The sequence below is a fragment of the Thalassophryne amazonica genome, chromosome 8 (assembly GCF_902500255.1).
Source record: "Thalassophryne amazonica chromosome 8, fThaAma1.1, whole genome shotgun sequence".
In the NCBI taxonomy this organism is placed as follows: Eukaryota; Metazoa; Chordata; class Actinopteri; order Batrachoidiformes; family Batrachoididae; genus Thalassophryne; species Thalassophryne amazonica.
Window position 1 is genome coordinate 96002744 of NC_047110.1, and position 16805 is coordinate 96019548.

At 40.0% G+C, this 16805-nt stretch overlaps 1 protein-coding gene across 1 annotated transcript in view; it reads left to right on the top strand.

Annotated features, from left to right (window-relative positions):
• Window positions 1-16805, top strand: part of cdh13 (cadherin 13, H-cadherin (heart)) — a 1165005-nt gene that overhangs the window by 518316 nt on the left and 629884 nt on the right. The window contains 2 exon segments of the mRNA XM_034177015.1: window positions 13159-13164; window positions 15350-15502. Coding sequence (XP_034032906.1) covers window positions 13159-13164; window positions 15350-15502 — 159 coding nt within the window.

Here is a 16805-nt window from a genome sequence, read left to right on the forward strand (position 1 = left end):
CGCCACAGCAAATCCAAGGTGGATCTGCATGTTGATTTGGCACAGGTTTTACGCCGGGTGCCCTTCCTGACGCAACTCCTCATTACATGGAGAAATGTGGCAGGGGTGGGATTTGAACCCAGAACCTTCCGAACTGAAACCAAGCGCATTAACCACTTGGCCACCACCCCTGCAATTTGGTGCTTGTAAATAATGATGTGGTATAGGCTGGGAGCCACAGGAGCTCTGTATGATTGAACGTATTTTTATGCCGCGTTGACGCTGCGTCGACACTGAACAACATGGGAGGATGTAAAACACTGGCTTCAGATTTAGTCATGAGTTCTGTTGACATTGTGGTTCTGGTACACTTGAGAAGTGAATGAGGTGGTTGTGACCTTTATACTAACTTTTGTGTATTCAGATTATACTGGTACACAAGTTTTTAGAGGTTGCCTCCTTCAGAAATAACGTGCTCTTTATTATGGATTTTGGCACGCTGAATTCAAATATGAGGCTAAAATTGGCTGATTACCTACTGTTTCCAAGATATTTAAGTTTTTAGAGTTTACATCTACATAATTATATTATGTTGATAGTCAGGTTTTTATGATAAATCATAAACATACAGTACTGCACAAATGTTTTAGGCACATTTAATGCATCATAAAAGCATTAGTAATTATGAAAATCTGATAAATATTCATAACAAAATGAAACGAGATGACTTTCAACTTTAATGATAACCAATATGAAACTTGGGTTTGATTTTTCAGTATATAAGTTGTACCAGAGTATAATGTTGCAGGACCTCAAAAACTAGTTGAAGAAAAATGTGACTCAAACTATGAGTAACTGTGTTTTATTTTAATGTTGCATGATCAACTGCAACTGTGGTTGTGGGGTTTTGTACTGGCCAGTAAAGAAACTATTATTAATATTATTATTATGGAATAAGTATAGCTCGCATATTCACTTTTGTTTGACCTGATTTTGTGTTGACATGGCAATAAAAAGGGGGTGGGGAGGGGCATGAAACCCGGCTTTTATTATAATTTGGTTGCCTAAAACGTTTGCACACAACTGTAATTCTTTTCATATTTCTCTGATTGTTTATATACAAAGATTTCACTTGTTCTCTTTTTGTAACACTTTAAACTTCAGCAAAAAGGTTTATACTAACCCTTAGTGCCATTGTAGTAGCATATCTTAAACACTAAAGTCAGTAAACAATTTCAAATATTTACATTTGGAGTAACTCAAAATTAATAATTACTTATTTCAGAGGTATTTTGGCTGCCGACCAGTGTTACTTAAACAGTAAAACAGTGTTTTCTACTGAAACCAGTGAATTTTTAGATAAACTTGATATTTTTGCTTGATATATTATGATATATTATATATATGCACACATACACACATACCTATACACATACACATATACATATGCATATATATAAGTAATATAAGTATAAGTGTCTGATGTGGCACAAGTACAAGCAGTAACTTTTGGTGCTTCCCAATTTCACTCAGAGGTCACAGTTCTACAGTCAAGTCTGGGAGCACACACTGGTGCTGTGCTTCTCCACATCCACAACACCACCAAGCTGCCTCGGTTCCTGGATGACAACCACCCAGGTAGACAACTGGTCCATTTCTACTTCTCTAAAATAACCAAGTATCTGCTACAGCCAGGTGAAACGTGACTGTCCCTTTGGCCTTCTCCAGCTACTGAAGTCCTCAACACTCAGACACCTGCGTGCTAGCTCATGCCCGGGAAATATGCCACATGGAGAACTGATGGTCTATTAAGTGGTGGGCTTCAGACCGGAGGATCCTCTGTTCAGCCAGATGAGAAAATCACTAAGGGCCCTTGGGCAAGGTCCTTAATCCCCAGTGTGTAGTGAGCAACTTGCATGGCAGCACCCTGATATTAGTGTGTGAGTGTCTGTATGAAGTGGTGAATGTGAGACATAACTGTAAAGCGCTTTGAGCATCTGATGCAGATGGGAAAGCGCTATATATAAATGCAGTCCATTTACCAGTCACATAGGCAAAATGTCAAAGCTGACTTCATCCTGTATTGGTGATGATGGTGGTGGGTTGGTGCACGTGACAGCAGGTTTCACACCTTAAAAAAATTGGAAGTTGAAGGCCACTGTTTAGAGAAGTGTCTGTGGGCAAATGTTAAGAGAAAAAAAGGAATTATTGTATTTTCAGAAGCAGAAGTCATTTTTTTAACTAGTTTGGTGGGTCCTACAACTTGCCTACCGGAAAATCAAGTATTCATTTATAATGATAACTATTTACATAGAATGAAAGCATATCAAAAATGCAAATGATAAAAGTACAATACAACAATGCACAACAATTTCAAACTGAAGAGCTAATGAGAAAAAAAAGTTTGACGTATCGCACACAAAAGGGGAGACGGTCTCAGCTGAGACAAAAGCAACTGGCTTCACACGTGTGAGTGTAGTGTACTCGTAGATTATCTCCTGGCTTCCTGCAGAGACTTTTCCTAATCACACTAAACGTCTACTGACACTTCAGCGACTCTGCATTTGAAGTTTGTGTGTCCTTGCCGCTCATCTTTCACAGTCTTTCACACACACACACAGTCTCTCTTTCCGCCTCGCTTACATTTATTCCGGTGTCACATGCTTCCAAAGCACATCTGTTGTTTTTCCTTCACTTCCCCCTGCTCCCATGCAGGTTTGCTGTCATTCTGTCTGCTAATCTATCATTGCACTTAAAAAAAAAACCTGACCCAGTTTGTAAGTCTCAGCAGGTGCTCGCTTTCTTTCTGATTACTGCTCAGGAATGTCTCTTTAACACATTGCTTGGCGTGTGTGTGTGTGTGTGTGTGTGTGTGTGTGTGTGTGTGTGTGTGTGTGTGTGTGTGTGTGTGTGTGTGTGTGTGTGTGTGTGTGTGTGTGTGTGTGTGTGTGTGTGTCTCATATTTCAGTATTTACGTCCAGATGAAGGTAGTAAAATGAGGATTTCAATTTACTTGCAGATATATTTGGCTGAAGTTCAACAGCAGGACTGCGAAATCTTTCTTGTTCTGTTTCTGTCCTTGTTTTTTTATAATCCAACCAAGACAACGAATGGCGGTGGTGGTGGTTGTGGAGTGGAGGTGAGGGATATAGTGGGCAGTGCTCTCCAAAAGTAGGAAAATTTGTGTTACACAGCAGACATTAAGCAGATGTATGAGTTCTGAAATTTCCCTGTCAAATGTGCTTGTGACATGAGCCCTGGTTGTGTGTATAAATTGTAAAGCTGGGATGAGGGTGTTGGTATGGAGTGGGTGTTTTTTTTTTATATAGACTCTCAGCCACTTGATGGTATGGAATCTGGAGATGAGCATCAGCACCAGCTGTTAGGGTGTGGCAGGACTGAACCCACAAATGCAGCCACAGACCAGATAGATGTAAGGAAAAAAGTCCATGGTTTATTTACCATATGCTGATGAGTCCACAGGTATTGAACAGTCCAAGCGGACAGGAGAATAGAATGAGAGTCAGCAGCAACACCACTGAAAGTAGATAAGAACAAACACAGAAAACCAAAACCAACCAACCAAATAGGAATGTGATGAACCAAAAAAACCCAGCAACTGAGGACCACACTGTGATGAACTTAAATAGTGACACAAAGACGAGATACACGACAGGTGTTGTGATGGGGAATGTGAAACAGCTGTGAGGAAGAAGCGGTGACAGAGACATGCCTACAAGCACACACAGCGCCAGAGTGAAACAAACCACAAAGAGCATTGGGGGTGAGTTGACCCTAAAACACACCATAAAAGAATAATCAAACTAAAGGGGAACCACAATGTAACTAAAGTGGCCAAGTGTGTAAAACAGGAAAACAACACGACTAACAAATAATACACAGAAAGACGACAGACCATAATAACAACGGACACAAGACCACAACACCAATGGTCCTCAGGGCTTGTATAGGACTTCTTCATATCTCAGTGACTGAGATCTTGCATCAAAATGCATGCCGACTACATAGAAACCTTCTTAGAGTGGAGGAAATCACTTCAACACATCTTGTTGACATATGGGAGGTTCAGCTGGTGTGTAGCAAACTCCTGGGTATTTTGTATCTAATTGACCAAGATCATGCATCAACATACACACAGACTTTACTTAGTGTAAAAACGTCTTGAAGACCAGAGGTCCCGTTGGTGTACAGTCTAATTTATTCTGGGACCATGCACTGTTGCTGCACCGCCTTGGGTCCGGGATGGTAACCACCTAGGCAGGGATCCGGTCGGTACCTGCATCTCTAAAATAGCTCCAGGAAATCAATGACTGATATCAACATAACACCAACTGTTGGTTCTACTGCAGTGGATCTTTCACCACTCACATGAGATGCACCTGAGCTCTCTGCTTATTCCTGTGCAGACATTTTATCAGTACAGAACTTATTTAGTAAGTGCACAACACCGGAGGCATTTTCTCTTTTTAGGCTGCCATGAAGCTCCGCTCTGGCTCGTAACACTGCTCAGAGAGGGAGGGCTCCTTCTCTTTATTAATTCACACCAGTGCCGTAACCTTGCGCATAACAAAATACTGCCGCAATAACAGGTGGCAGACATCACGTGTTTGTGTCTCTCATCAACATCTCATTACTGTTTATTCAGTTATAAGGGTTGTTTCATTTGCAACATTTATGTTATACATCTTTTGCCATCCACTGAGTCCAGCCTGTTTCCCGTGAAATAACAAACAACTTGGGAGTTTTTGCTTTTCCCTTGTATGAGTGTACTAGCTTATGAGCTGGATAAGGTCTAGAATTTTATCACATAACATGTGACATGATTTGAAAATTATCATATTAATTGTTGCATGTTAATTGTGTGTTATATTGTAGTCTGCACGCATCAGATTTGGTCTCTTACCCACATGAAATTGATCCACGTCACACAGTACGGCTTGCAGTAAACTAGTAAGACTACTAAAATCTCAGTGTATATCAGTACACTGAGATTTTAGCAGTCTTAGTCCTACACAGGCCATACAACCCTCTAGGCTGGTGCAAGGGGATGCAGGTTGTTACCTTGCCGTTTACAGCTGGCTGTTCTGGAACAATGTAGATGAAGTGTCTTGTCCAAGCACACAGGCCTGATGCTGACGCTCCTGAACTCGTACCCCATTCTATACACTTTGAGTCAAACTCCTGTCCCACTGATCCATGTACAGTAATGATGTTTGCTAATTTTCTATACAGTGTAACACCTTTACATGACCATTAATATAATAATCTCCCAGTCTGTGTCCATTGTTCATAATTAACACATTAACTGCTGTATTCATTGCTGTGTCACTGTTCACCTGCTTTCATTTTTTCTTTCTCAACATGAAGACAACCCAAATAAACACGGGTTCTATATTAGCATCCAATAAATTTCCCTGCTGTAAGTCATGTAATTATACACAGGCAATGCTTTACAAAGTTTTCATGAAAACATGAGTTGTATGTTGCATCTATGACATGCCATTTGAAGGAACTTCAGCTACAACATTTTGGCACGTGAGCCATTTCTTTAGGAATGATCCAGCATGCAGGTGCCGGAGTGTTGTGGACCACGCTGGTTGGAGAAGGCAAAGGACACACCTACATTTCACCTGACTGTAGCAGATATTTGCTTTTTTTTGAGAGTTGCAGATGCACCAGTTGGTTGATGTTGAGAACCCAAGGCAGTTCTGTTGTGTGGTGGATGTGGCAACACCATGAGATAAAGTGCACATGTACAAATCAGTCATGATCTGAAGACCATCCCTGACAAATGCACCTGACCAAATGCTTTCATTAGAACTGGGCATGGCTGAGCATGAGAGGATACCAAAACCACATGATGCTGAGCTCAAAAGCAATGATGTACATATTACAGACTAAAAGAGGCAAGCAGGAATGGATGGAAAGAGATTGCCGGAGGTGAAAATAAATGAAGAGAGCTCTGGAGAGTCCTCGAATGCTGGGGAGGAGCATGTTTCAGTTTTGTAGAGTTGCAGGCTCATTGTCCATACTCTTTCAAGTGAAGTGTGGAAAGGCCTTTATTTTAACTGCCGCTCCATGAAAGAGTGAGGCGCACTCTCATTAAAGGTGACCTAATGGCACCACTGTGATGCTGAGACATAATGCGGATTGCTTGTGGCATGCCTTCAACAATGCTGTTGCACCATTATACCACCGCCAACAGTCTGAAGTATTAATACAAACCAGGATGGATACTTGTTGTTTACACCAGATTCTGACAATGCCTGAATGTTGAAACACAAATCGAGACTTCTTGTTCTATTTGTGCAAGTCTTACAGTATACAGGCCTCTGGACCTGTTAGAGCTGGTGCTTATCCTCAGATTCTGTTGCATAAAAGCGAATGATAATCTACAAGTATTCCTGGATGAGATGCCAGCAGACTGCAGGTTAATTCCCTTATCAACCCTGGTACATACACAACCCCTCCACAGTCTAGCTCAAAGCTCACTGAGAAAGGATTAAAGGTCAGCAATCAAGGTCAAAGCTCAGTCAGCAGGATTAAAGGTCAACAGTCAAGAACGCATGCCCTTCACGTGTCATCTCTCACAGTGTCGGTGGTCGGGGGTGTTCTGTGGTGCTCACTGTGGCTGTAGGACCTCACATGGTCTCATTTTTGAGGAAAATGTGGCACTGATGCAGCACTGACTATGGTTCATGTTATCATGCATCCTTTTTGATTAATAGCTTTTACATGTAAGGACATGTACATTGACGTAACACAAATCTTCTCAATATAAAATTCTGCATGTAGTATTGTGACCACCTTCTCAGTTAAGGATGAATTGTTATTTTCTTCTTTCATTCTCTCCACTGTCCATGTTGTCATTAAAAAAATGTTGAACATTCTGCGTAGGATGTTTATGGTCAAATTTTGACCATTAATATACATGTTGATGACAGTGATTGTACAAAGTGGCAAATTTGTGATTTTGGTCTCATTTTAAACAGTGAATTGGCAGCAATTTATACCATAATTCTTGAAGGCCCAAGTCTGTTTGTTATCTTAAGCCCCGGTCACACGGCACTAATGATGGACACCGAAGCCAAAACAAAACAAGAAATCTGGACTTACGTGGACTTTCGGAGATATTGTTTAACTTGTCGTCCAGCTTCGTTTCTGTAGGTGGCACTTTGTCAGAATTTTCAAACTGTTGAAAAAATGTGAATGAATCCTGACGACAACCTCAATTCATCCGTATTCCGTTTTGCTTTCTGCCTTGACGGTTCCTCATCATTTGCGTCGTTCCCATACCATCAATGATCCATTTGAACCTCCCAAGTCCGACATCTTGCACGAACATTGACGATATGTGAGCAGATCGACAACTAAATATCCAACGAGCTGAATGTGACTCGTCCATGTGTGGGACGAAAACGTTTTCGTATAGAAACGACAGTGGCAGGAACGTTTGATCAACTACTTTAACTATTTATGCATGTTGCAGGCATCTCTGGCTGCAACGTGCATTTGCGCGCACACGTTGTAGTGAGGACAGACTTATGCACTCTGGACTCGCAGGCGTTTCGGTGATGGGAGAAGTGCTGGCTCACTCGTCCACTTTTTCTTGACGATTTGTGGCTTTGTGACTTTTTTCTTCCTTTCTGCTGTGTGTCATGTGACCAGACCTTTAGTCACTGCGTCTGTCTAGCGAAAACTCATTAGGGTACCTTACCTAACATTAGGGTACCTTATTTTGCAAAGTTTTGAAATGTAATACTCTGACTTCCTGAATAGAATCCAGTTGATGAGAAAACATGCTGTGTAAAATTTTGTTTGTATAAATAAATTTTTAGAGGTACCTCAAAAAGCATTGAAATTTTGCTATTTTCATGCTATATAATGCTATGCTAACTAAAGCTTGAAAATCACATGTGGAGGCCATCTTGAATTTCTAAGTGAGCACCAGGTGGATTCAGCACACTGAACTCTACACTACATGGAATTGGCCCGATCGATCACTGCATGTTGATTGGCCGTTGAGGCGTGAAGCCCTCTGAGGTACAGAAAATGCCATCTTGCTTCCCCCAAAACATCGAATGCCAATTGCAAAAGACGCTTGTAGCACACGCACAATTTCGTTGCTGATATTTACGTTAAAATTCACAGATTTAGCTTTGTTTTACATCTACATGTGGGAAATGAGCTGACTATCTCTTTATATTATATTATATATATAACGTATATTTTTTCCCATAAAAGTCTCAGGAATTGGTTGTACATTGGTGTTGTGGTAGAGCTTGATCCTTGAGTAGATAAATGTAGATACCATCATTTTCTGAATCTTTCAACATTCACATCATCAAACCTGAACCTTGATTTTCAGTTTTGCTTTATTAATGAGTTTTCCATGCAGTTGACAGGCTAGATTCAGTAATATACATTTTGAAATTTTCTGCCTCTAACTTGGTCTAGCTTCTTTGAAAATGTCAACTTCTATAGAGCATCATCAAATACTATTTTTTAGATTGGATCCAAGTAAAGATGCAGATCTTTCATAGCTACAAAGTCATGTGCTGCTACACGCACTGTACATACATAAAAAGGTAATTTTCAAAATATGTTAACCAGACGCTGTAAAGTTTTGAAATGCAAACAACTAATTTCAAATTGGGCCATTGCTCTAGTTGTATTTTGTTGTATTTTGTTGTTTCAGACACTAAAGCTGTCACATAGTTAATTTTCAATTTGATAGAGTGTACATTGACGTGTGAATGGATTGAAAGCTTTACATCACCTGTGATTCTGATTTGTTGCAATGTTCCTACTTCTGCAAAACTATGATACATTCTAAAATTTACTTTAACTGATTGAGCAATTACTTGTGTGCCTTTCAGCGTGTGTGCATGATATTAAAAAGTATTTGTGCGTTTGATTGTGGTTGATGTGCACTGTTTGGGGGGTGTTTTTGAGTGTGTATGTGTGTGTGACTGTGTGTGTCAAATGAACATTATGTGTGTGGGGGGGGGCTTTGTGCATGTTCACGAGCGTATAATATGATTTGATAATACACCTTTCGAGCATAGAAAGTATTCAAATAGTGTTGCTTATAATGTCCATAGATTTAACAAGTTTTTGTTTGTATTTACTTTAGTAATCTATCAAAAACTACACCACGTGTACAAGTCTTCAAAAATGGCCTTAACCCTTTACCTACTGAGACTATAAATGGACGATTGGTTATAATTTTTTATTATAGCAATAAAATTAAGAAATAATGTTCTATGTTTGTGTGCTTTGGTACCCTTTTCCAAGAGTACCTGAATTTCAATTATATTACACCTGATTAACTATTTATACACATTATTTGTAAGTTTTAGCATTTAAAATAAGAAAAAACACAAAAACGAACTTGATTGTTTTTCAGTTTTTTAGTGAAAAATGATTGTTATGTAAAGGAAGTTTGGATTTCACATTTTTAACAGGAAGCTGTAAGTGTTTACAATCAAAATAATTAATTTTGTGTGTCTAGAACTCAGAAACAGCGCAGAAACAGTGCAAAAGTAAACATTTTACAAGGCGAAAATATGCAAAAAGTAACCAATTTTAAAGTGCAGAACCAAACAATATGAATAACAACAAATAAAGTGCAAAACTATATATACAAGGTCTATTAGAAAAGTATCCAACCTTATTATTTTTTTCAAAAACCATATGGATTTGAATCATGTGTGATTACATCAGACATGCTTGAACCCTTGTGGGCATGCGAGAGTTTTTTTCACACCTGTCGGTTACGTCATTCGCCTGTGGGCAGTCTTTGAGTGAGGAGTGGCCCACCCTCTCGTCGATTTTTTTCATTGTTTAGGAATGGCTCAGAGACTGCTGCTTTGTTTGATCAAAATTTTTTCAAAACTGTAAGGCACAACTGAGTGGACACCATTCGATAAATTCAGCTGGTTTTCGGTAAAACTTTTAACGGCTGATGAGAGATTTTGGTCTGGTAGTGTCACCGTAAGGACGGCCCACGGCGCCTGACGGCGATCTGCGCTTCGAGGTGGCAGCGCCGTTTCAAGTTGAAAACTTCCACATTTCAGGCTCTGTTGACCCAGTAAGTCATCAGAGAACAGAGAACTTTCAGAAGAAGTCGGCATGAGGAGTTTATTCGGACATTCCATTGTTAACGGACATTTTGTAATGAAAGAACGTGCGGGCAGAGTTGCATGTCGGGCCGGACCCGACCGCGGGGGGTCACGACAGGAAAAACACCTCCGTGTTGGAAACCTTAACGGGCAAGTTGGAACATGCCCAAGCTGTTAAACAATTTCTCAGTTACTCACTTGTTGAAAGCCATCAAAAGCTGCCTGAATTTTACAAATGGTTTTCAACACGGAGGTGTTTTTCCTGTCGCGGCGCACACAGATTTGCCGAGTTGTCACGGAAATGACTCGGCGAATTTGCGCGCACGTCTTTCATTAAAAAATGTCCTTAAACAGTGGAATGTCCGCATAAAGTCCTCATGCCGGCCTCTTCTGAATCTCACGACGTCCTGAGTGAATTAAGCCTTAAATTAGGATGTTTTCAGGTCAAAACAGGCCGACAACGGCGCCTGGAAACGCTGCAGGACGTCCCGGTCTGTGGGAAGTCCGTACACCGACAGAAACACCCCATAATCTCTCATCAGCTGTTAAACTTTTCACCGAAAACCAGCTTAATTTCTTGAATAGTGTCCACTCGGATATTCCTCACAGGTCCATAAAAAATTTTGATAAAGCAACGCGCGCCGTCTCGAGCAGCGTGTGAAACAAAGGAATTCAGCCGAGAGGGCTGGACCACATCTCACTCAAGGCCTGCCCACAGGGAAATGACGTCACCGACACGCGTGAAAAAACTCACGCATGCGCACGAGGGTTCAAGCATGATTGGTGTAATCGCACGTCATTCAAATCCATATAGTTAAAAAAAAAAATAAAAGGGTCGGTTTATTATCTAAGAGACCTCGTAAATATATCAATTATTATCTGTATTATTAAAATGTGTAATAAATCACTCATTTGATCATTTATTTTGTGCAAAATTATACAATATGAATAAAACAATAAAGTGTCAAACTATATACAAATATATAACCAAGAATCAAAATTAGATCTAAACTACATCAGGCCATTGTTAGTGTGGTACTGTTTGTAACAGTTTCTGTCTGGCTGAAGACAGAGGCCAATTTTACAAAGTTTGCACATCCAGCAGGTTGACCTCTTACAAACCTTGCAAGAACGCCGCCCCTTTGAGGATCGCTGGCAAGGTGGGTTTCCACTGCTTGTTGGCACCGGGCAGTGGCTTGTGGCTGATGGAGCCATCACACCCACACAAACACGCACACACACCTTCACAAATGACACTAACACCCTGCCTTTTCCTCAAAAATTACTACATTTATGTTTGCTGTCTGTCTCTGTACTTTTCTGTCACTTTTGCGCTCTTTTTCATACTTTTCCCTTGTTTCAAAAGTCACCGAACGCAGTTTACCATAATATATGCAACATATAGCATACTGTTGGAAAGCACGGGTTCTTGGCTTGCTGTCAGTGTTTAAATTTTTCAGATTGAGGGCTTACATGAGAACCTACGGTAATGAGAATCAGCAGCGCACTAGTGTGAAACTTCCGTGTTTTTCCTCTGTGTTATAATGTCACAGGCTTACGTTTACCATAATACACCATGTATCATTGGACAGCCCTTGGTGTTAGCTTAACAATTCACTTTGAATCATTTGGATTGGACAAACTATGGCGGAGTTACGGTAAAAACAATACGCACATGGAAAATATGGCGTGGGCGCCATCGCCATAGATAAAGGGTTAACAGAGCTTAAGAATATTACATAACTTGACAAAGGGCTTAATTCTGCAGAAATGTGTGAGTTTGACCCTATACTATCGACCCAATTCCACTGTGCGGTGTTTGCACCTTTTGGGGGAAGCAAGATGGCAGACAATGCAGCGGCCTGGCTTTGTGCGCTCAGCCGTTATGCCCATTCCACGTAGTGTAGAGTTCAGTGATTCAGCAGGACTTCTGCTATGTTGTTTTGGATGGCTTAGGGCACTATTATGCAACCATGCAATATTCTAGCTCTAAGTATGTTTTTTAAGCACATCATAAGTCCCATTACTCACAGTTAATGTAGCTGCTGCTGATGTTCACTTGTTAGCATCATGCTAAATGACGCTATCCAGTTTTCTTGTTACTGACATCACATTTGCGAGGTTTCATGCTCAGTGCCAGGACTGAAGCTTTGTGCTATGAGATGCTTGCAAGTTTTCATGCTAATGTTAGTTCAGTAGCATCATGTTAGCATTGAAATGGCATAGCTAATTGGCTAATGTTGCATATATGTATTAATATTTACTTGTATGCATTTTTTTAAGCACACTATAAATCCTTGCACACAACTTGACTTATGCTAACTTTAGGTGGAGTGCTGATGCCTCAACATTGCACCTAATGCCACCTAGGGTCATGGAAATTTTACTATGGCTGCAATTTTACTATGATAAGAAAACAGTGCTGCAACACAATCAGAGCATTTTCCAATTAAGAACTACAACTAAATTAAATATATCCAATTTAGAAGGAACTTTGAACATGTTTTTGTGTATTTTTCTGTTAATTGTACTAAGGAAAGACTATGATTCAACACATTACAACTACATTTATTTACTGTGTTCACAATAAAGAATATTTTTATCAACTCAAAGTTCATAAATACTATGGCTAAAAACAACTAAAATACTTAGCTATTGTTATTTGGAAGATTTTATGTTCTTCATTAATTTAATAATTTCATATATATATATATATAGAGAGAGAGAGAGAGAGAGAGAATTGTGGCTATATTTGAGTGGATTTATCCACAAGGACGGCATTAGTATGATGCATATTTTGAGAACACATTAAAAAAACTACATAGTGTATTCATGTGATATGGAACCGTCTATTTCTTTCAGCTTTTTTTCCAACATTTGATCTGCACTGTATTTGCAAAGGTTGGTGTTTTGGCTGCTTTTAGTCTCTGGCTGTGCACTGCAAATCTAATATGCTTTGTTTTCTGTGTGTTTCTGCTTTAAACTTTCCTGTTCCTGTTGCCGTGGTACCTGCGAATGCTGCTGGCTATGGCAGTCTCATGTGAGTACATCTATCCAAAATATCTGTGGGTCAGATCATTGCTGAATGGGAAGACAGTATAGTTGGTCTCCTTCTCAAGAGTGCAAACCAGAACACATTGTCTGAGAGCACTTAATAAATTATTTAAAATTGACAGGGTTCAGACCTTTGTCTGGGTCTTCAGTGAAATGTAACCAGATCAACCAGGTTAAATCCTCGCAAAACTCTTCATGAAGTTTGGTTCAATAATTTTTGAGGAATCCTGTTTATGAAACAAAGAGACAAGAGATGAGGATGAAAATGTAGACTCTGAAGCAGAGGTGAACAACACTACTCTATTAGGCAATTTCACAATATTTGGGTGATAAGATGTGCTCAGTGGTTAGAGCTCTCACCTCACAGTAAGAAAGTCCTGGTTTTGACTTCACCCATGCCCAGTTCCTTTCTTTCTGGAGTTTGCATGTTCTCCCTGTGTCTGCATGTGTTTCTTCCCACCATCAAAAACAGGCACATTAAGATTGCATGCTTTCTCTGACCCTAATCAAGGCAGCATCTCCACATCTGGCATTAGCCCCTAGGGGCCAAACTGTGGCTGCCCACTGCTCGGAGTGGTTGGTTTGTATCTAACTGTAATTAGGATAGTTTAACATGGAAGACACACTTTGTTGTATATACAGTAAAACTCGAATATAATAGATTCAGTTGGACCAGCGAGTTTTGTCTGTTATAATTGAAATCCGCTATATGTAGAAAATGGACAAAAATCTGTTGCATGTATGTAACAGATTAGTTAGAGTAAGAAGGCACCGAATGATCTTTGGGGAATCCCTAGCACCTGCCTCATTTAACGGCGAGGTCAAAACGTCATCTGAAAAAAACCCCAAAAACGCCTGCCTTAAATAAACGCCGGACATTATGTGCATTAAAAGGATTACATTTGATCGAGTTACTCTTTCTAAATCTGCTGCAGAGTGGCAGTTTAAAATCCTAGATTTATTCTAGTCCTCCACAAGGTCTAGTCCTTTATCCCAGCTGTCCACAATTTCTCTTATATTCACTCGACTGGTAAGCACTGAAAGCCGAGATAGGCATGTCCCAACTTGTCCTCTAACACTCCGAAACGGAGGTGTTCCTTTGTCTCGCTTCATCAGCGAATCGGTCGTGACACGCGAAGCCTCCGCGTGGCTTTCCATGACAAAATCTCTTGTTAAAAGTACAATCTGACGGAAAATGGCTGATGTCCAGCTCTTGTGATAACCAGAGAAATTGCACACGACGGTCCCGGCTCCACACAGCAATCCATTTAGAAATGATGTGGTGGTTTCTGCCTCTTGATGGCGGCTCAGAGCGCGGCGCGCCGTGCGCCATTGTGGGTCGTCCTTAAAGCTATAGTAACACTCCTTATTCTCTGTGAAGCCCATAAAATTTTCACCGAAAGCCAGACAAATTTTTCAGATGGTTTCCAGCTGCCTGTCTCTAACAGTTTCTGAAAAAATTCTGATGGAAAAAAGCCCAAATCATTCCGCCATTTCCTCGTAATGAAACAACGACGAGAGGGGTGGAGCAGTGCTCACTCAAAGCCTGCCCACAGGCGAATGACGCAACCAACAGGCATGGAAAAACTCACGCATGTGCACGAAGGTTCAAGCTTGACTGACGTAAAAACATATGAATCAAATCCATATAGTTTTTGAAAAAAATAAAAAGGTACAATACTTTTCTAACAGACCTCGTATTTGTGTAATTTTCTGCCAAACATTCCTCTGTTTGATCCATGATCGAAATGCAATCAGCGTACGCACTGCATAAACTTTAAAAAAATATAACGGGAGAGGAAGGAGTGAAAGTGGAAAATTGACCAATCACAGCCTTTGTGTTCTTGGCAGTTTCAACCGGGCTACAGCAAAACATTTAATGCTCAGGGAGATGATTTTGTTTTGGTATCGATAATTTGAATTTGCCAACTGATGAAATCAAATTAAAGTTTCATCATGTTGTAAATTAGTAGCATTCAGGGATTTACAGCAACATTCATAATCCTTTTGATCAAATGTGTATCAGCAGATTCAAGTAGAATTTATTTATTTATTTTTCATGATGAATGATTTTAATCAGTAGCTTTTTGGGGCTTCAGGGAATAAACTGACTCAAACTTCAACACCAGGAATTCACACGTGCCGGCGCTGGACTTTTTGTGTGCCTACAGGTGATTTCATCAGAGAGGGCTCTGAACCATTTTTTCCGACTGACGGGCCCCGGTGCAGATCAAGATCCAAGAGGTCTCTTCACAATCGACATGGATACAGGAGACGTGTTAGTCAGCCGCTCGCTTGATCGCGAGGACATTGACTCCTACCAGGTCAGTTTGTGTCTAGTATGTCCCTTTCTGATACATTGATTTTAAAAAAGAAGCCAATATTTAATTGATAAAATAATTGTTGGTCTCAGCCCTGTTACACCTCGAAACCAACTTCAGAGACTATGAAATCTGACAGTTCGTTCCCAACCAGGGTCGGACTGGGAACAAATTATGGCCCTGGCAATTTTCCTCTGGACCAGCCCACTATTGGCCTGACGAATCCACGCACACACCCACCCGTCCATACCGAACCCCCAATGAACAAATACTATACACCTAAACACCATGAACACACACCTAAACACACACTTTCACTGTCATTTCACCTTGATCATAGTACAAAACTCGGACCCGGCGCCACGAGGGGGCGTCCTGATAACATTAAAGGCAATTACATATGTTGATGAAATTACAAGTTTAAATGACTATATATATATATATATATATATATATATATATATATATAAAACATCATGAGGTTTATGTCACAGAAATCCTACTTTACAATCACACAGCAGTCATTGTCAAATTATTTCCTTTTGCATTCATAATAAACATTTTTATTTATTTAGTGTTTGTTTTTCTGGTTGAAATAAGATATAAATAATCTACCAGACTTCAAAAATATACAAGCTTCCATGTTATTTGTCTAAAAACAAATGTCTGAGGTTCCTTATGTTAAACAAGAAATTATCTAATCTGAAATAACAGGTGGTTTTAATACAGATGAAAGGTTTCTAAAGAACCATTTATTGATTTATTTACCTATTTTAATTACAAGTGTTCTAAAGTTTTTTTTACAGTAATTCAGAAATTTTGAGGTAACAACAACAATAAAACATTTCCAATGATTTTTCTTCAGAAAACTGCTCTATAAATCAGCAGTCCTGTCACATGTTAATGTTTTGTACAGATCAGTGGTTTCTGCACCAATCGGATTGGTCCAATCCATTTTGTAGAGATCAGTGGTTTCTGCCACGAGTCTTCCGTGTTTTGGCCCGACACGTCGTTCCTACTGGACAATGCAAAGGTACGCCACAGCTCAGAGTGTTGAAAGTTGGCGCATCTCATCTCGACAGAACACCGGCTCTGTGGTATGCAGGAGATCACTTGACCGAGCGTCTATACGTTCAAATAATAATAAAAAAAATACTGTCATCACTCTTCACTCTTAGTCAGTCTCTTACAACGGTGCAGCATAAAAACACGAGCTTTCCAGGAGCGCACGTCTCCTCCGGTGCTTTTTTTTGGGGGGGGGGCGATATATATATATATATATATATATATATAAATATATATATAT